Here is a 17,537-nt window from a genome sequence, read left to right as displayed (position 1 = left end):
TGCAGTGTATTGTCCAAATCTGGATGCGGTTGGCAGCTGTTTAAGCCCTGCATGTTGACCGCTCTACAGAACTAATTTTTCACTGACCGTTCCTTATAGCCATGCTCAAAATCAGCTTTACAGTTCAGATGTTGCTGAGCAATAGATTAGGTAACATTATTCTACCAATTCTCTTTTTCATTCACAGTGATAATTCTGCTTGTTTGAAGTTTGTCGTGACGCTGTATGAAGTAATGCGTCCCTGTGGCTTTAGCTGCACAGGATGACATAATGTGATTCACTGACATTAGACTATGGAAGATTCACCAAAATGAAATTAGCTCCAAGGGGACAGGGTTTGGGTGGAAACTGCATGTTTTATGAGAGGGAAATAGGAGAAAACAGGATCAGGGCATTTCAAGGGAAATGTCATAATGAAAGGAAAATCCCAGAGTCATAACACAGACAACGCGATGCGCAATAAAGGCTGACCACTGACATTTTAATTCAAAATCCTCTAGAGATACATGACTCAAGTGAGCACTGGTGCCCACGAGTACCCCCTGCGTAAGGTTGTTTACAATTTCCAACAGCGTCTCATACCTGAACAGCTTTGAAATGTACTTTATTATATGTAGATGAGCACCATTTCTAGACCTTGCAATCTCCAATATTTCATGTTGTAATCAAACAAAATTTTAAAAAGAAATAGTCTATGAAACAAATGACCCTTTCATACCCTCCTTGTTCAGCCACGCTCTCCAGGCTCGTGTATGCCCAGAGGCTCTCTGGAATTTCAGATGTGTCCTGCAGTGCACAAAGTGCAGTCTCTGGAGTCCACCAACAGGAATACAAATAACCCTCTGCACGTTAGTGAATTGCTTGCAGGGCTGTTTTTTTTTTTTTTAAACAGGAGAAATTTGGGAAACATTCCATTGTGAGGAATGAACACATTCTCCGAACTATTATATGAAAGTAGGAGTTTCCTGCTGGTGCGAGTAAAAAAAAATCTTATCTTCCTTGAGGCCTCTTTAGGCGAATAATGTTTTAAATTATATTAGCAAAGAGTAAATTAGCAACAAGTACAAAGTTTACCACGGTGTCCCGTATTTTTCTTGTGCGGAGCTGCACAATACCATTATGTAAACACTGCTGCTCCGTCTAGATGTTTATTTTCGAAATCAGCCTTTTTGCACAAGCGTGCTTTTCTCACGCTCTGTTAATTGGGGAATCATTAAGACCAGGATTACCCTTGTTTTGCTGCGGCAGCCGCGACGGGGGCGCGCAGGGAGCGCGGGGCACCGCAGCTCCGCGGTGCGGGGATGAGCGCGGCGCTGCCCCTCCGCCAGACTCCGGCGCCGTGCGGTGATTCCGGAGCATCCACCGTGGCCCGCGAACGCCCCCACACCGGGATATCGCGGAGCATCTCGCAGCCCCCGGGAGTACCTCCGCACCTCCCCCATCGCCGGCCCGGACACCGAGTGGCGTGAGAGCGCCGGGCGCATCCCCCCGTCCCTCCCCCGCCCGTCACTCAGCCGCTTTGCATACACGCTTCCCCCCGCCCCCAACCCATATACCCCTTCTCCGCGCCGCTGCCACCGCAGAGCCGCGCTGCCAGCCGCCACGGCAGCCGCCGCCCCGTCCTTCGCTCCCTCCCTCCCTCCCGCCTCCCGCACCGCCTCCGCCCCGCCGAGCACAGCCGGCACCGCGCTCCCCTCCATGCGCCGCGCCGCACACCGACTGCGCTCGAACGGCGGTCGCTGCGGTAAGTGGGTGCTCGCCGACCTGTTGGACGAGGGTTGGGAAGCCGGGACGCGCGGGGAGCCGGGACGCGCAGGGAGCCGGGACACGCGAGGAGCCGGGATGCGGAGCCGCCTGCCGCGGTGCCGCCGCCTGGATGCTCTGCCCGCAGCCGCGGGGACTGTCGCCCCTTCTGCCAGGCGGTGCGCGCCGTCCTCGGAGAGCGCCGGCTCTTCGCTGGGGCTTCGCCTTCCTCCTCGGGGCTGGAGCATCCCTTGGCGGGCGTGAGGCAGGCGAGGGGAGCGAGCGAGCGCCGGGCTGCGCTGGGACGGAAACTTTGGCACGTGATTATCGCCCTATAAAGGAAACCGAACGCATTTTAACTTCTCGCACCGCTTCTTTATCGGGTTGGGAAGAAACCAGGCAAGCTCCTTTTTGAGAGGTGGAATTGTCCAGACTTCGTGATGGACCAAACTGGGGGGGAATTGTGAGTTGGGTTTCTTTGTCTGCATGTGGTGAGCAGTAGTGCATTCCTAGCAGGAGCAGCGTGTTCTGCTTTCCATCTCGCTGCTGGTCCTGGGGTTGTGCTAGAGGACTTTAGGCAGAGTGGGGATTTCGCTCTGCGAAGCTGTCAGCATCGCTGCAGGTGTAGCAGTTGCAAGCGGCGTTAGTTAAAATGATGAGATGTTTAGCAGATTTGCTTTCCTTCAGCTTGTTTCACTGATTCTAGACAAAAACGCAACCACGTAATTACAGAGTCTTATTAAAATGAGCTGAGATCGAGGATGTGTCAGTAATTGGAAAATACTTGATTTTTCATTTGATTTAGGTTCAGACCTGAAAGCTGCAGGGATGTTAAGTAGGGCAGGGAGTCTGTTGTTTAGTCTTAGAGTACTGTTTACTTCTGGACTGCTGTGACAAGTAGCCTGTTGAAGTGCAATTATAAATCAAAGTTCCTAGTTCAACCTCTGTTCCTAGATAAAATCTATATATTTAATTCACTGACCACTTCTTGCCTTTTACATACAAATGTTATTATATCTAAGGAAAATAAAATGCCTGAAGGTAATTGGCTTATGTTATTAAATATTAACATTTGCTCACTGACTGTAAATTGCCTCTGCTGAAGTATTTGAGGCTAGTGTAATTTCCAACACCAAATGGAGAAATCGGAGATGTCATTTATACATTGTAATATTCTTGTAAGATTCTGGACTAAGCTAATTATCAGCAACTGCAGAAAGACATCTTTACAGAAACACTACCTATTGGTAAATTATGATAATTGCTTGTAAGAGTGCTTTTTCGTCTGCTGCGTGTGTGAACTCATCTCAGCAGACACAGTGAAGGAAAAAGATATGTATAGATATGTATCTTGGTCTGACTGGGGAAATATGTTAGCTTATCTTAAATGTGAATTGCCATACTTTGAATTCTTCACAATAGATGACATTGTGGTGATAAAGGCAATGTTACTGGAACAGTTAAAGACTAGCATGTGAAATCTGCAAGTGCTTTGTAGGAAGTGGCATTGCTCACTGGAGGACCAAGTCTTCTGTTTTAGTGAGGTGTTTTAGTGAGTGCTTTATTCAGTAGCTGTTTTGAGAATGGCTGTTACAATTTTCTCTTTTTTTTACAGTGCTGTTCATTACTATGGTGATGGGTGGGCTTGGGTGACACGCAGTGATCTATTCCTTCCCTCTGCACATGGTGTATAGCTCACTAGTCTCCAACATATGCATAATTGCAGGGTGGTTTTTTTTATGTTTGCCTCTATTTTGTTGTGGTTATGCGCTCATTCTGAATGATGCTGAGCAAGTGGCACTTGCAGGACTACAGAGCCCACTGAAAGATCTGAACGCATGCATTTGCACCCTCTGATGTGAACTCTGCCTGCCCTATTTCTGAACTCTATGTGCATCTTAAAAGAAAGTTTCCAGTATACTCAGAATTCCCCCTGTGTGTGGGGGGAAAGGAACTGAGTTTCCATAGAGATCCTGACATGCCTAGACTGTGGTGTCTATGCATGCACTTAATTGGCATGGAGAGCAGAGGGGAAATGAGCACCTTCATATCCTGGTTACTCTATTGTCTCTGATCAGTGAGTGTTTAGTTCTTGTACTGCTGTCTGGCGAGGAAACCTTGCAAAAGTCAGTTCTCGGTGTGAGGAAGGTCAGTCTGTAGAGATCCAGTGAATGCTTTGCGCTGCATCATTTAAATGGTAAAGTGCCCAGAAAAGTTGCAAAAATTTCCAGGGGGTCCTTAGCCAATAAAAGTTTCGCCTTCCCATCTGTGTCTCTGAACTGTTTACATGCTAGTATTTCAAGCCATGACCCTTCCTGTAATCCTTCAGTTCCGGCAGGTTTCAACCTGTATATGGTCAGTATAATCTTTTTGGCTATAGATTAAGTGGGTAATTTTAGTCTGAGATTAGAGCTCAGGATCCTTGAATGCCATCTGAGTCTTTATTTGCCAGACAATAGAATTGAATTTAAGGTAATTTAAATTTCCTTGTAAAAGGATTTGAGTTATAAAGACGTACCAGCTTCCTTAAGCTGGTCTGTGCTTAGTGTTGGTGCATTTAAGTGGGTTGTCTAAGGAATACTGGTAATATAACTTCAGAGTTTTGCATGGTAGAGTGAGAGAGATACTTTGCCCTGTGGCTCTGATGGGAAGAATTCCTCTCATTTTGGAGGATTTTGGATTGAGCACTGTATGCTGAGCTGAGTTGCTTGTTCTTTTTAATACCAATTAAGTTTCATAAGGAAGTCATGTTCCAGATTAAAGGAAATGAGCTATCATACTTTTGCAGTACAGTGTCTCTTTGTTCCTTAACTGATGTTAGTTTGAGGGGCTTTATTGCTGTGGCTGAAGGGAAAGGTGTATCACAAGCTTGCTGTTTGATGTGATGAATCAGTTGTTTTGTATGTTAGCACAGCTAGTGATAGGAGGGTGGTACTGGCTATGATGCAGTTAATCTGCAGGTGTTCTATATTCTGTATACACAAATTGATTGTTCTGAAGTGGAGTCTGTTGCACAAATTAATCACGTATAATTCTGACATTGTTGAAGATTATGGTCATTTGAATGTAGAAAAATGTGTGTACTTATTTTAAAATACCTTTTTAGGAGGCTTGTAAAGCTCTTGTGTCTTCTTGAAGCATGCTACATGGGAATAGAGTTGTATGGTTCTGTGCTGCTTAAGTATGCTTAGTAATACAAAAATGTTCAAATCTGAGAAGGGAAGTGCATCCACATTGAAATCTTACACAAGTCTCCCCAGGTCATGCTCTGACTGAGCATTGGGTGCTTTCCAGGTAGGGTTTTGCTCTGTTCTTTATTTGAAGGTGCATTAAAGGGTCTCTGGGCATGCAAATATTATAGCAATTGGGGAAGTTTGGTTCTCTTATTTCTTGGAGCTTCCTCTGCAGTTTGGAGAGACAGAAGTGACATTATTATAGTAGTGGTCACAGCCATGGTTTGCACTGGCCTCTGTATACAATCTCCTATTACTTGCACTGTTGCTTTTTGGCCATTAGCTTTGTATGACGGCCAATATTCCTCCCTTTCCCTATACTCCATACTGTTTTGGCTCGACTCATAATCAAACCTGGAACCTTGCTGCTGTAATCTTACATGGACCTGCATACCATGGCAGATAACAGTAACATTCACCATCAAACGGGAACTGAACGGCATTTTGTTTCTTAGGAATAGGGTAGGATAGGGTGTCTTGTGTTTTGTGTCTCCTCCAAATCTTAAAACAAACGAATGACTGATGCTCCAAGTACCTGACACTTGAAACAGCTTCAGGGGCGATGCCTCTGTGTCTTCATTTGACAGTCAAAACACGGTTCTCTGCCCGTGTATATGCTGTATCACTATACCTGGGGGCAGCTGGCAGAGTTCAAGATGTAATCTCTAAAAATCCAGTCATCGTATTTCTTTAAGGGTTTTCCAAGTATAAGTTTATGATCCTTGCTGGGTTCCCTTTTTTAAAGTTTAAAAATTTAAAGTTCTCTTTTTTTTTTTTTTTTTTTTTTTGTCATTCTCTCTGCTGTTGCAAATGGGCTCATTATACCAAAGCAAAGCTTCCTAATGGGATTAGTAGATTTTTTGTTGCCCATGCAGCTTTTGACATTCCTTAGGTATTCTGTCTGGTAACTCTTCCTCCTATGATTCATTACAGGAGAATGTTTCAAGCATGTGCATGTGTACATATGTAATGAAACAGCTGGTCTAGGTTGGGGAAGGGTGAGAAAATCAGTCCTGGTTCCTTTTCTTTCTCCTCCAATTTACTTGCTTGCAGTATTGCTATGAAAGTTGAAGATCAGGTTTCCCAAGACAAACCTGCTCTTGGGCAACAAATCTAGAGTATGTAGTTTATGAAACTCATCTTACAAAAAAATAAACACATGTCAAAAGCAGATGCAATTCTCTGTCCTCTCATATATAAATGTATATAATATAAGGCTTCTCCCCACCCATCTTATACTTTTTGGTTTATGGACTTTTGCTATGTAAAGATAGATTTTTGGTCTGTAAAAATAACAAATTTGATGGTCTCATTAATCTTACTGATTTTGTTTTCTTTCTTTATAGGTGTGAAAGAAAATGTCAGTCAGCATGCATGAAAATCGCAAATCTAGGGCCAGTACTGGCTCCATAAACATATACTTGTTCCACAAGTCATCCTATGCTGATAGTGTCCTTACTCACTTGAACCTTCTGCGTCAGCAGCGTCTCTTTACAGATGTGCTTCTCCATGCTGGAAACAGGTCATTCCCTTGCCACAGAGCTGTTCTAGCTGCTTGTAGCCGCTATTTTGAAGCAATGTTCAGTGGAGGACTGAAGGAGAGCCAGGACAGTGAAGTCAATTTTCATAATTCGATTCACCCAGAAGTCTTGGAGCTTCTTCTGGACTATGCATATTCCTCCAGGGTCATCATCAATGAGGAGAACGCGGAGTCACTGCTGGAGGCCGGTGACATGCTGGAGTTTCAAGACATTCGAGATGCTTGTGCAGAATTTCTGGAGAAAAACCTTCATCCCACCAACTGTCTCGGCATGCTGCTGCTGTCAGATGCTCACCAGTGCACCAAGTTGTATGAACTCTCTTGGAGGATGTGCCTTAGCAACTTCCAGAGTATCAGTAAAAGCGAAGACTTCCTTCAGCTGCCAAAAGACATGGTGGTACAACTCCTTTCCAGTGAAGAATTAGAAACTGAAGATGAAAGGCTGGTATATGAAACAGCCATCAATTGGGTCAACTACGACCTGAATAAGCGTCACTGTTATCTGCCTGAGCTATTGCAGACTGTGAGACTGGCCCTCTTGCCAGCCATATACCTTATGGAGAACGTGGCCATGGAAGAACTCATCACCAAGCAAAGGAAAAGCAAAGAGATTGTAGAAGAATCAATAAGATGCAAGTTAAAGATCTTACAAAATGATGGAGTGGTCACTAGTTTGTGTGCCAGACCCCGTAAAACTGGACATTCACTTTTTCTTTTGGGTGGCCAAACCTTTATGTGTGACAAGTTGTACCTGGTGGACCAGAAGGCAAAGGAGATCATTCCAAAAGCTGACATACCAAGTCCACGGAAAGAGTTCAGTGCTTGTGCCATTGGCTGCAAAGTATATATCACTGGGGGACGAGGGTCAGAAAACGGAGTTTCCAAAGACGTGTGGGTGTATGACACCCTTCACGAAGAATGGTCGAAGGCTGCTCCCATGTTGGTAGCTAGGTTTGGACATGGCTCTGCCGAACTTAAACACTGTTTGTACGTAGTAGGAGGACACACTGCAGCAACTGGTTGTCTTCCAGCTTCCCCTTCAGTATCCTTAAAGCAAGTAGAACAATATGACCCTGTGACCAACAAATGGACCATGGTTGCCCCTCTGCGAGAGGGAGTCAGCAATGCAGCCGTAGTCAGTGCGAAGCTTAAGCTGTTTGCTTTTGGAGGTACGAGCGTTAGCCATGACAAGCTGCCCAAAGTTCAGTGCTATGATCAGTGTGAAAACAGATGGACAGTACCAGCCACCTGCCCCCAGCCCTGGCGCTACACAGCTGCAGCTGTTTTGGGTAACCAGATTTTTATTATGGGCGGAGATACCGAATTCTCTGCGTGCTCTGCTTATAAATTCAACAGCGAGACATACCAGTGGACTAAGGTGGGAGATGTGACAGCTAAACGCATGAGCTGCCATGCAGTGGCATCTGGAAACAAATTGTATGTGGTCGGAGGCTACTTTGGCATTCAGAGGTGCAAAACGCTGGACTGCTATGATCCTACGTTAGATGTATGGAACAGCATAACAACTGTGCCCTATTCACTAATTCCCACGGCATTTGTCAGCACATGGAAGCACCTCCCCTCATAATTATGTGTGTGTTGCAACTACAAATTATCAGGTAAGAAATGGCACCCCTGAATTCCGCTGTAATAATGCTTTTCACAAAGCTTTTCAGCAGCAGCTCTGAGGAGGGTGAGTATATTCAGTCTGGTTTTGCACCTGGAGTAGCTGGGATGTAGTCACAGGCTATTGTAAGCTGGGCACTATGTCTGTGGGAAAGCCAGATGCTGGAACTAGTTTGCCACCTATCTCATAGCCACATTTCTTTATGGGGCTTTTTTCTGCATGATTTATATGTTGAGAATGTTATTTTTGCTCAGTCCTTGTGTGGAAGTGCAGATAATTCGGAAACTGAACGCTGCAAGCTAAACGAGGGTTCAGTCCCATTTTCCTGATGGCAGAGACTAGATCACTCTGTATATCCAGTAACAGTGCCCCAAAAGATATTGTACATTCTGATCTGAATTCACTTGGATTTCCAGGCAAACAGCCTGCTTTCTCCGTGCAGACAGCCTTTGGGGAAACTTACTGTCTTATGAAGGGTGTTTTACAAGCCCTTCAGGCTTGATATTCCAACTCTCCTAGACAGCATGGTTGCATCTGCTCCAACGATATACTTTAAAGTACAGATTTTTTGAAATAGTTTTGGTCTTATATGTTGGACTAGGTATAGTGTTGGGAAGGCATTTAATTAATATTGCTGACTGAAGTAATTACCTGCCTATAACATACACTGTTCCAAAACAGTTTAATTATACATAATGGGTAAAGCTTTTACCAAGTGCAACTTCAGCATTGTATCTTCTCACAAACAAGTCTGAATTTAGCCTTGCTTATTCTGGTTGTTGTGAATTTCTGATTTTTAGGATGGGGGGAGAAAGGATTCATAGGGAAAAAAACCCCACAAAACACTAAAAAAGCTGAGTACCTAAACATGTTATTTAAAAAAAATCTGGGTTTTTTTTCGTGCTAACTACTAACTGTTACTTGAAATTTTACAATTTTTTCCATATTTTTATCTTTTTGGAATCACATCAGTTAAAATAAGTCACAGACATTTTCCAGAACTATTTATCTGTATTCTGCAACAAATCTGGTAGACTCCCTTTAGGGTTGTGTTGCTTTTTTCCCCCTTGAGACTTTAACAGAATCACAGTTGCAATCGTCCGACCAAACAAATGTAGTGGCGTGCTTAATCCTAAACAATTCATGCCCTGTGAGTGGTAGTTTCTTTTTGGATTTGATTCATGTATAGTGCAGCCAGGAAGGCAGGCAGATTAGAAGGAACAAGGAAAATAAACACAGTTACAGTAATTAAACAAGCTCTACCTTTGCATCTGAGCTACCTAGAGGTCTACACTGCTCAAGATTCTCCAGGAAATAGGAAGAATAGATTTATGTATAAAGACTTCCCTAGGTTCATCTGTTTGGGGCAGATGAGGTTTGTTTTTTTTTCTGGTGCCTTTTGCAGCTGGAGACATTTGCCTAACTCTTGCAGTAAATATTAAACCCAAATGTCTTTGAAGCAGAGTAGATAGACGTATACGCCTAGGAATGCAGTGTAGTTGTGAAATTCCTTTCTCTGTGGTACACTGAGGATTGATCTTGTAGTTGTCTTTAAGATTACTGGGAGCTTTGAGTAAAGAGTATGAGGGTGAGCCAGTAGAAAGCAGCAGGTCAGAGTGGAAATGTAGTGTGAAATTGGGCTGTGTTGTGCTGCCTGCTGCTCTTGTTTCAGGTGGTTGTTTGTCTAGAAGACACTGCCCCGTTTCTGCTCCTTGCTTTGTTTTTCCCAGACTCAGTCTTGGGAAAGCAGGGCAAACCCTTGAGACTTAACCGGATCCTGGGTGCTGGGAGTAATCACGTGCCCTGATAGCCAGCAGATGGAAACCATGATATCTGTGCCATGGCTTCCTCCCTAGCTGGGAACAGTCTCTTGACTTCTTCAGTTAATTTTTATTATTAGTGACTTTCAGCAGTTCTTAGTGGTGTCAGAGCACTAGTATTGAATGCCTGGACTCAGGTCTGTGCCAAGAAAAATACTGACTTATTCTTCTGAGACTGACTTAATTGTTCTAAAGTTTACGATACATGAGAGGGAGTGTTTTATTTTGAAAAAGAGTCCTCAGAATGTAACGGTGCAAAAAGCTTTCCTTTGCTCTGCAGTATCTTGTTAAAAGCTAGCATTTTAGCTTCACTAATACACAAGATAACTGGTGGCATGCAGCCATGGACTGAAATCTCTCCAATGCTCTGTGCTCATCCAACAAGTACAATTTTTTTCTGCTGACTCCTGCTGATTTGTCAGTGGGTGGGAGGGACAGAAAGGAAATTACTTCTGATTATCCTCTGTTTTCACGGAGCTGTGTGGCCCCAGTCTGACAGCTTTTAGGAAGACTCCAGACTACTTTGTCCCATTCCTCTAATTTGGGTCTTTTGAGTATGTTGGGTTTTTCTTTTCTTTGTGCCCTCTCAAGTTCAGAATTGTTTATAGTTTTTTTTGAAGTTCATCCCATAACAGGGAACATTGTTTCGTCTTCAGTGTTGATAGTGTGTTTCAGTGGGAAGAATGGCATACTAGAAGAATGTCTAGAAATGACTGATCAACAGTAATACAGAGGTTTTTTTTAGACATTATGAAGATAGTGTATTTCAAGGCCACAGTTGCAATGAGAGTTGATGGTCTAGGCTGTTCCGTAGACTGTGGTGTTCCCCATGAGTGTTCTCTGTTGTTTTAGACATTATAGCTTTAGAGAGATGTGGTGTGTTCAGATGAACTGTATGTTCTCCGAAGCTCCTTCGCATTGTGATGATGTAGGATTTTCCTCCTAAAATTCTAGCAATGCTGTCAGAAGTGACTGTGATGAGCTGATGATGGTTTAGAAGCTGGCTTCTTAATACAGCCTATGGTGAAAAAAGCAAAGCACAGTCTCAGGATACAAAGGCTGAATTTCTCATTGAATAATCAATTTTTATGAAGGACTGTGGAATGGAATTATTGATGCATGGGGCATTGCTGTGTGAAAAGAAAGGAGGCAGACCTCTGCTCTTATGAATAACAGATATGTTTTAATTAAGGGGATTATATTGTGGATAAATTCAGTTCAGAATTCTTCATGGTGAACGGAGGCATTGGGGTGTGACACCTTCGGCTCCCCTTCTGCTTTATTCCAAGGTTTGCCTTGGCCCAGGGATATAAAAAAATCTTTGCGCTAAGTATTTATGTGGGCTTTTGTGGAAGAGAAATTGCACAAGATTATGTTCACTTAAAACAAATCCACAAAGCTTAAAGATTTGGGGGAGTACAGAGATGTCGAAGTATGCAGGATGCAGAGCCCATCATATCGAACCTTATTGGGTGAGTTTGATTTAGGTTTCAAGTGACTGAATTTATAGCCAAAAAATTAAACACATTTTCTGGGGACAGGAGGGTTCTTTGCAGAGCAAGACTATTAGAATAATAAAGGCAGAATCTGGCCCTAAATTATTTACTTCCTGGATAGCTTATTATTGGTAGTTGGCTGTCACACAAGAACACTGAGGTGATGAGGGTAGTGGGGAAGCCCATCAACAGGATTGTAAACCGAGAGTAGCTTTTAGATTTTCTATGACATCTGACAGAAACCGTGTGGTATATTGTTACAGCAAACCTGTTAAAGTCTTTTTCTCTCTTTTCTTTCCTCTTTTCTAACACTTTTAGCTCACTCCTTTATTTGGAGAAGAAAATTGCCTCAGATCTGGAGAAATGGTTTTAATGAAGGAAGATCGTTGAGTCTCTTGCATTTGAAGAAAGTCATCTGCACCTTGTAAATTATCTATCCTAGACATGAAGGAATAGGAGGGGAAAAAACCTGTTTTCAATGCTTCAGCACATGGTTTAAATATGAATGGATGAACCTATGATCTGGTCCCTGTCTAGTAATTGTGGATTAATGCCAATATTAATCAGTCCTTCAAAGAAGAAAAAGAAGAGTCCGAACTTCTCTGAGCTGTGCAACACACAGTACTCTATTTCCATGGACTTTGTTGTTTGTATGAGAAATCTGAAATGGTCACCACCTCTCTTTGAGGTGGTTTGAAGTGCCATCACCAGCTGTGGGAGAAGCAGGACGGATCTGAAACAGTGAGATGCCACTGTGAATGAAGATACAGTGGTATTGCAGTTGAACTCTGCTAACCAGAGCGTGCTTGTCTGTGGGCAGCGCCTACAGTATCTCTCGGATCCTGTGTTGCATTGTCCTGCGTGCAGTGACTGACCTGCTTAATAAGGAACAGCCCAGTGGTGAAATGTTTCTGCAACAGTGGGGAAGAAAAGATGTCCCCCAAATGCTCCTTGTTCTCTTTCCTCCCTATATTTATAAGTAATTCAAACTGTCCCATTCTTGTTATGTTACTTCTTGTAGATGCAGTTATTTATTGTTCAGTGCTTGCATGCTGAAAGGATGCCTGCAATTGTCTTCATGTTGCAAGGGCTTGTGTGAATTGTTGTATGTTTTGCACATTTTGTGATTGCTGATTTGCTCTGCTGCACAAAGAAAGAAAACTGTTGGGTAACAGTTGGAAGTGGGGAGAAGGTGTGGCTTCCCAGTCAGAAATGGAAGGTTTACAAGGCAGGATCTTAAATTACACATGTACTAAAGGAAGAAGCCATGGAGGTCACTTCCTCAGGCCACCAGCTCCCCAGGCTGTGTGTGGTGTGTCTTGTAGATGGTGTCCTTGCTACATTTCATTTGTTGGTCATACCTTTCAATTTCTAATCTGGAAATAGCCAAAATCTCTTGCAGATCTCTCTTTGTGCAGCTTCCTGATTGCAACGCAAATACTGTGGAAGAGTTTCTGGATACCAAGCCCAGATGAAGTCATTGTCCAAAGTTATTTATTTATTTATTTGCTTGGAGGAGGGGGATCTACAATATAGACACATTGAGCTGAATGAATGGACTATGGTGATTCAAGAATCAAAACAAAAAAACCTCAAGATAGGTTAGTGATGAAGTCTTCTAAAAAAACAAAAAAAAAGAAAAAAGAAGAGCAGCAATTTTGCACTGACTGGATTGCCTCATTCATCTGGATTTCAGATGATAATCTGAGTGGCCAGGTGTCAAAGACTGAAGTGCTCTAGCAAAATTCTTATGGGGATAGAAAATAAATTTCAAACCTCTTAATCTTAAAAATGGCCCTCAAACTCTGCTGCCTTTTATTTTCCTTAGCCAGGTGTGTCTTAAACACTTGGTTGCTCAGAAGCGTTGGATACAATCCTGAGAAACAAAACTTTGATTTTTAAATAAATTTGTTCCTTATTAGTCTGGTCATGAGACAGAGATGGAACAACTCTTTCTTCTGGATTTTGGAAACTTAGGTTTCACAGGTACTTTCTTTGCCAGATCCTGTCATGAAGCATGTGTTGTATTGTGTTTTTTCCTAAATGTTTCTGGAGCCTGACTTAACTGGCACATTCAGTAACGTGGTTGGTGTGTGCTGCATTATAAGTAAACAGCTGCATGCATGCATGCAAAACAAAAATAGTCACGTTGGTGATGCTTGCCTTTCTCTGTGTGACGGTGATGTAGCTGTATTTGTGAAAGCTTTGTCATCTCAAAGTGTTTACACTGGTCACTGGAAGTTTCCTCTGTTCTGCCTTACATGTGACTTGCTGTTTGGAGTAGACCCTTACATTTCAGAAATAGAATATTTGGAGTTCTGTGAATACTGAGAGAACAGTGATTAGCAAAGACATCAGCATTTTTTTTAAAGATTGAGGCCTAACTAGATGTGAACAATTATAGTTCCTCTGGTTAAACCGATTTCTCAAAATGATAGATTAAAGAAGTGTTTAAACCTACAGCCTTCCCCCCTCCTCCGTACACCCCAGCATTGATTCTTTTCTCTTAGATGTTTTTTAAATAATAGGAAAACAGATAGGATAGCTTTCTTTTCTATATCCCTTTACTTGCACAGGTTGCCCCATTGAAGCAGTCTTGAATAGCTCTTGGCTTTCGTCTTGTGGATCACTCCTGGGAGTGCGAAGGAAGCAGTAAAATCAGAATTCTTGTGCTTGGCGTGTCCTCTCCTCGGGTGCTGGTGACTGCACAAGATACATGGAAGCATAGAACTGGGTCCCCAGGGGTGCCGTTGTTTGAATAGGGGCATATAGGTTTGAGGCTTGTTTTCTCCATCAAGCTGATTAGAGTCCAGGTGTGAAGTTGCACTGCATCTAACTACTTAGCTTATGAAATTTGTTTTGTTAGTGCCATGCAGCTTTGGAAAGGGGGATGAATTTTCTGCAGCTGTTTCCAAAGTTGTGGTCTGCTTTCAAGTCCTCCATTAATTCCTGTGTGTAGACTGAAGGAAGCTGAAGTGAGGGTGGGCGTATGGCTCTGCAGGAAATATGCTAGGCTCTTGCTCTTTGAAGTGATGTGGGAATCCTGACTAGCTACTTGACCATTCCAGTCCTGTAGAACACCCCATACTTCTAAGTAAATGCAGTTCACAGCAGAGTGCACACAAAACCCCGGGCATAAGATGGGGAGGTTCCTCTTATTTTGCAGGCTGGTTGCTGTAGAAACATGTAACAAAGGACAGCCTTCCTCTTCTGGTGTAATTGTGCCAGCTCCTTTTCTCTGTGCCTGACACCTGTCTGAATAAGAGTGATTAAAGCAGAATAATGTTTCCTTTCCTGGCTACTAAAGAAGTAGTTCATGTGCTAAAAGAAAAACAAACCAAAACTGTGCAAGGGAAGAAGTAAAATTGTCTATGTTGTTGTCTTTTTGTTTGCTACTACATCTTAAGGTTTTGTAAAACTTGTGTCTTTTTTTTCACAATGTGAAACTGAAGGTCAATAAATTATTAGAGATTTTCTCTCGATGGAACATTTATTTCAAGTGTTGTCTCTTCCTCCCCTCCCTCCCCACCTTCAAATGCTTTGAATCCTTTATTATGTCCTTTTCATGTCCTCTTAATAAAAGCACATCGGCAACATGCATTTTACTGCCTGTTTTAAGCTTCTGCTTCAGTAGCACTTCCCTCCCCTTTGTTCTGTTCTGCTGCTATTGCTATGATCTCTATCTCAAAGTTCAGCAGTTAGAGCTGGAGAGCCTCAAAACATTTAAGAACAGGAAATGCAAGTTTGTTGGTGCTTGCAGTACAGTTTAGCTAGTGCCCGATATGGCTTGGAAGCAGAATTGGGCATCTTGAATACTTCCTAATAATTCTGAAGGCAAGAAATGCTGCCTACATGTAAAACAATTCCACTTGTTCTACATAATGCACACATGTAGCCAAACTGTTTGTTATTTTAAGCTTACTTACATGTTTATGTGTACAGAGAGTGGTTGGTTGGTTTTTTCCTAAATGGTATTGATTTCCTGTGTTGTCTTGGCACCTCTGTGGTTTCGCTGCCTGGTATCTCGTCTCTTTGTTCCTCTGTCATTTTTGAAGGAGGAAGTAAAAGAGAAGGAGGTGTCCACAGGCCATAACACAGTGCAGACAGGATGGTGGTGCTTGGGTTGCCATTACTAGTCTGTACAGCTTGACTTGTGTTAACTGAGCACTTGGGTTCCTGGACCTGGGAATAAAATTGTAATGCTTCTTTAGCAGAGAAAGAGAAAGGCAAGGCAGCAGAAAAAAAGTATTGCTTTCTGCAAAAATTAAGTTTTCTGAAATCTTCCAATTTATATAATCTAAAATTTCTGCAGCTGCCCCCTGAAAGTCACAGGTTTCTTAGAGTGCTTATTTGCCCCAAAGAGTCAGGGCCACAGTATTAAGTGACTACTAGGCTTTGGCACTGCTCAGTTAACTTGTGTTTCGGGCATTTGTAATCAGTCTTGGCTAGAGGAGTGGGACACATCTCGAAGAATCTTGAAATATGCTGTAGAGTCATGGATTCGAACTCCGTTGCTTGGCTCTGAATGTGGAAAATCTCTCATACTGGAGGTCTGATATTTATGGTCAGAATTTAAAATAGATAATTACATTTAGATTTAAAGCAGCTGATAGTCTGTAAAACAGGCACCTGCAGAGCACTGGCTCTGTTCACAGTAAGTACGTCTACTAAATATGTTGAAGTAACCAGCTCATTAGCATTGATTATGGCTCCATTAGGCATACCTGGGTGATCTGCCCTGACCCAGGAAAGTCTCAAAGGCTCTGTCTATACTAGAAAACTCAGTTCTTTCATAGAATCACAGAATAGTTTGTGTTGGAAGGGGCCTTTAAATGTCATCTAGTCCGAGCCCCCTGCAATTAACAGGGACATCTTCCACTAAATCATCATCCACCCAAGAGTATTGAAGGAACTGGCGGATGTCCTTTCCAAACCCCTATCCATCATCTTCCAGAGGTCCTGGCTGACTGGGGAAGTTCCACTAGACTGGAGGCTGGCTGATGTTGTGCCCATATACAAGAAGGGTTGCAGAGAGGATCCGGGGAACTACAGGCCTGTCGGTCTGACCTCAGTGCCAGGGAAAGTCATGGAACAGGTAATCTTGAGTGCTCTCATGAAGCACATGCAAGAGAACCGGGTGATCAGTCCCAGTCAACATGGGTTTACAAAAGGCAGATCTTGCCAAACTAACCTGATCACCTTCTATGACAAAATCACTCAACTACTGGATGGGGGAAAGGCTGTGGATGTAGTCTTCTTGGACTTCAGTAAAGCCTTTGACACAGTTTCTCACAGCATTCTGCTGCAGAAACTGTCAGCCTCTGGCCTGGACAGGCGCACACTCTCCTGGGTTGAAAACTGGTTGGATGGCCGGGCCCAGAGAGTGGTGGTCAATGGAGTTAACTCCAGCTGGAGGCCAGTCACAAGTGGAGTTCCTCAGGGCTCAGTACTGGGTCCAGCTCTGTTCAATGTCTTTATCAATGACCTGGATGAAGGCATCGAGTGCACCCTTAGCAAGTTTGCAGATGACACTAAGCTGGGAGGAAGTGTCGACCTGCTGGAGGGTAGGGAGGCTCTGCAAAGGGATCTGAACAGGCTGGACCGCTGGGCTGAGACCAATGGGATGAGGTTTAACAAGGCCAAATGCCGGGTCCTGCACTTGGGGCACAACAACCCTATGCAGCGCTACAGACTGGGGGAAGAATGGCTGGAGAGCTGCACGGAAGAGAAGGACCTGGGGGTGCTGGTTGACAGCCGACTGAACATGAGCCAGCAGTGTGCCCAGGTGGCCAAGAAGGCCAACGGCATCTTGGCTTGTATCAGAAATGGGGTCACCAGCAGGTCCAGGGAGGTTATTCTCCCTCTGTACTCAGCACTGGTGAGACCACACCTCGAGTACTGTGTTCAGTTCTGGGCCCCTCATCACAAGAAGGATGTTGAGGCTCTGAAGCGTGTCCAGAGAAGAGCAACAAAGCTGGTGAGGGGGCTGGAGAACAAGTCTTACGAGGAGCGGCTGAGAGAGCTGGGGTTGTTTAGCCTGGAGAAGAGGAGTCTGAGGGGAGACCTTATTACTCTCTA

The 17,537-nt window shown here is 43.5% G+C and overlaps 1 protein-coding gene across 2 annotated transcripts; it reads left to right on the top strand.

Annotated features, from left to right (window-relative positions):
• The first annotated feature begins 1,596 nt into the window (after positions 1-1,596).
• Positions 1,597-14,946, top strand: ENC1 (ectodermal-neural cortex 1). 2 transcript variants are annotated; one of them, XM_054055160.1, is made up of 3 exons: positions 1,597-1,744; positions 6,323-8,135; positions 11,778-14,946. In XM_054055160.1, exon 2 carries the CDS (start codon positions 6,335-6,337, stop codon positions 8,102-8,104), a length of 1,770 nt encoding a protein of 589 aa, XP_053911135.1. In that variant the 5' UTR covers positions 1,597-1,744; positions 6,323-6,334; the 3' UTR covers positions 8,105-8,135; positions 11,778-14,946. The 2 variants fall into 2 exon arrangements, with proteins under 2 accessions (XP_053911135.1, XP_053911136.1); XM_054055161.1 differs by lacking the exon at positions 1,597-1,744 and adding an exon at positions 2,076-2,206.
• The last annotated feature ends 2,591 nt before the right edge of the window (positions 14,947-17,537 follow it).

This window comes from Cuculus canorus, chromosome Z, assembly GCF_017976375.1.
Source record: "Cuculus canorus isolate bCucCan1 chromosome Z, bCucCan1.pri, whole genome shotgun sequence".
NCBI lineage: Eukaryota > Metazoa > Chordata > Aves > Cuculiformes > Cuculidae > Cuculus > Cuculus canorus.
The sequence above is the reverse complement of the archived record's forward strand: the minus strand, read 5'-3'. Positions and strand labels throughout refer to the sequence as shown.

Bases quoted from the DNA above. Each gene is read 5' to 3' on its own strand.
- ENC1 (XM_054055160.1), top strand. From the start codon at position 6,335: ATGTCAGTCAGCATGCATGAAAATCGCAAATCTAGGGCCAGTACTGGC.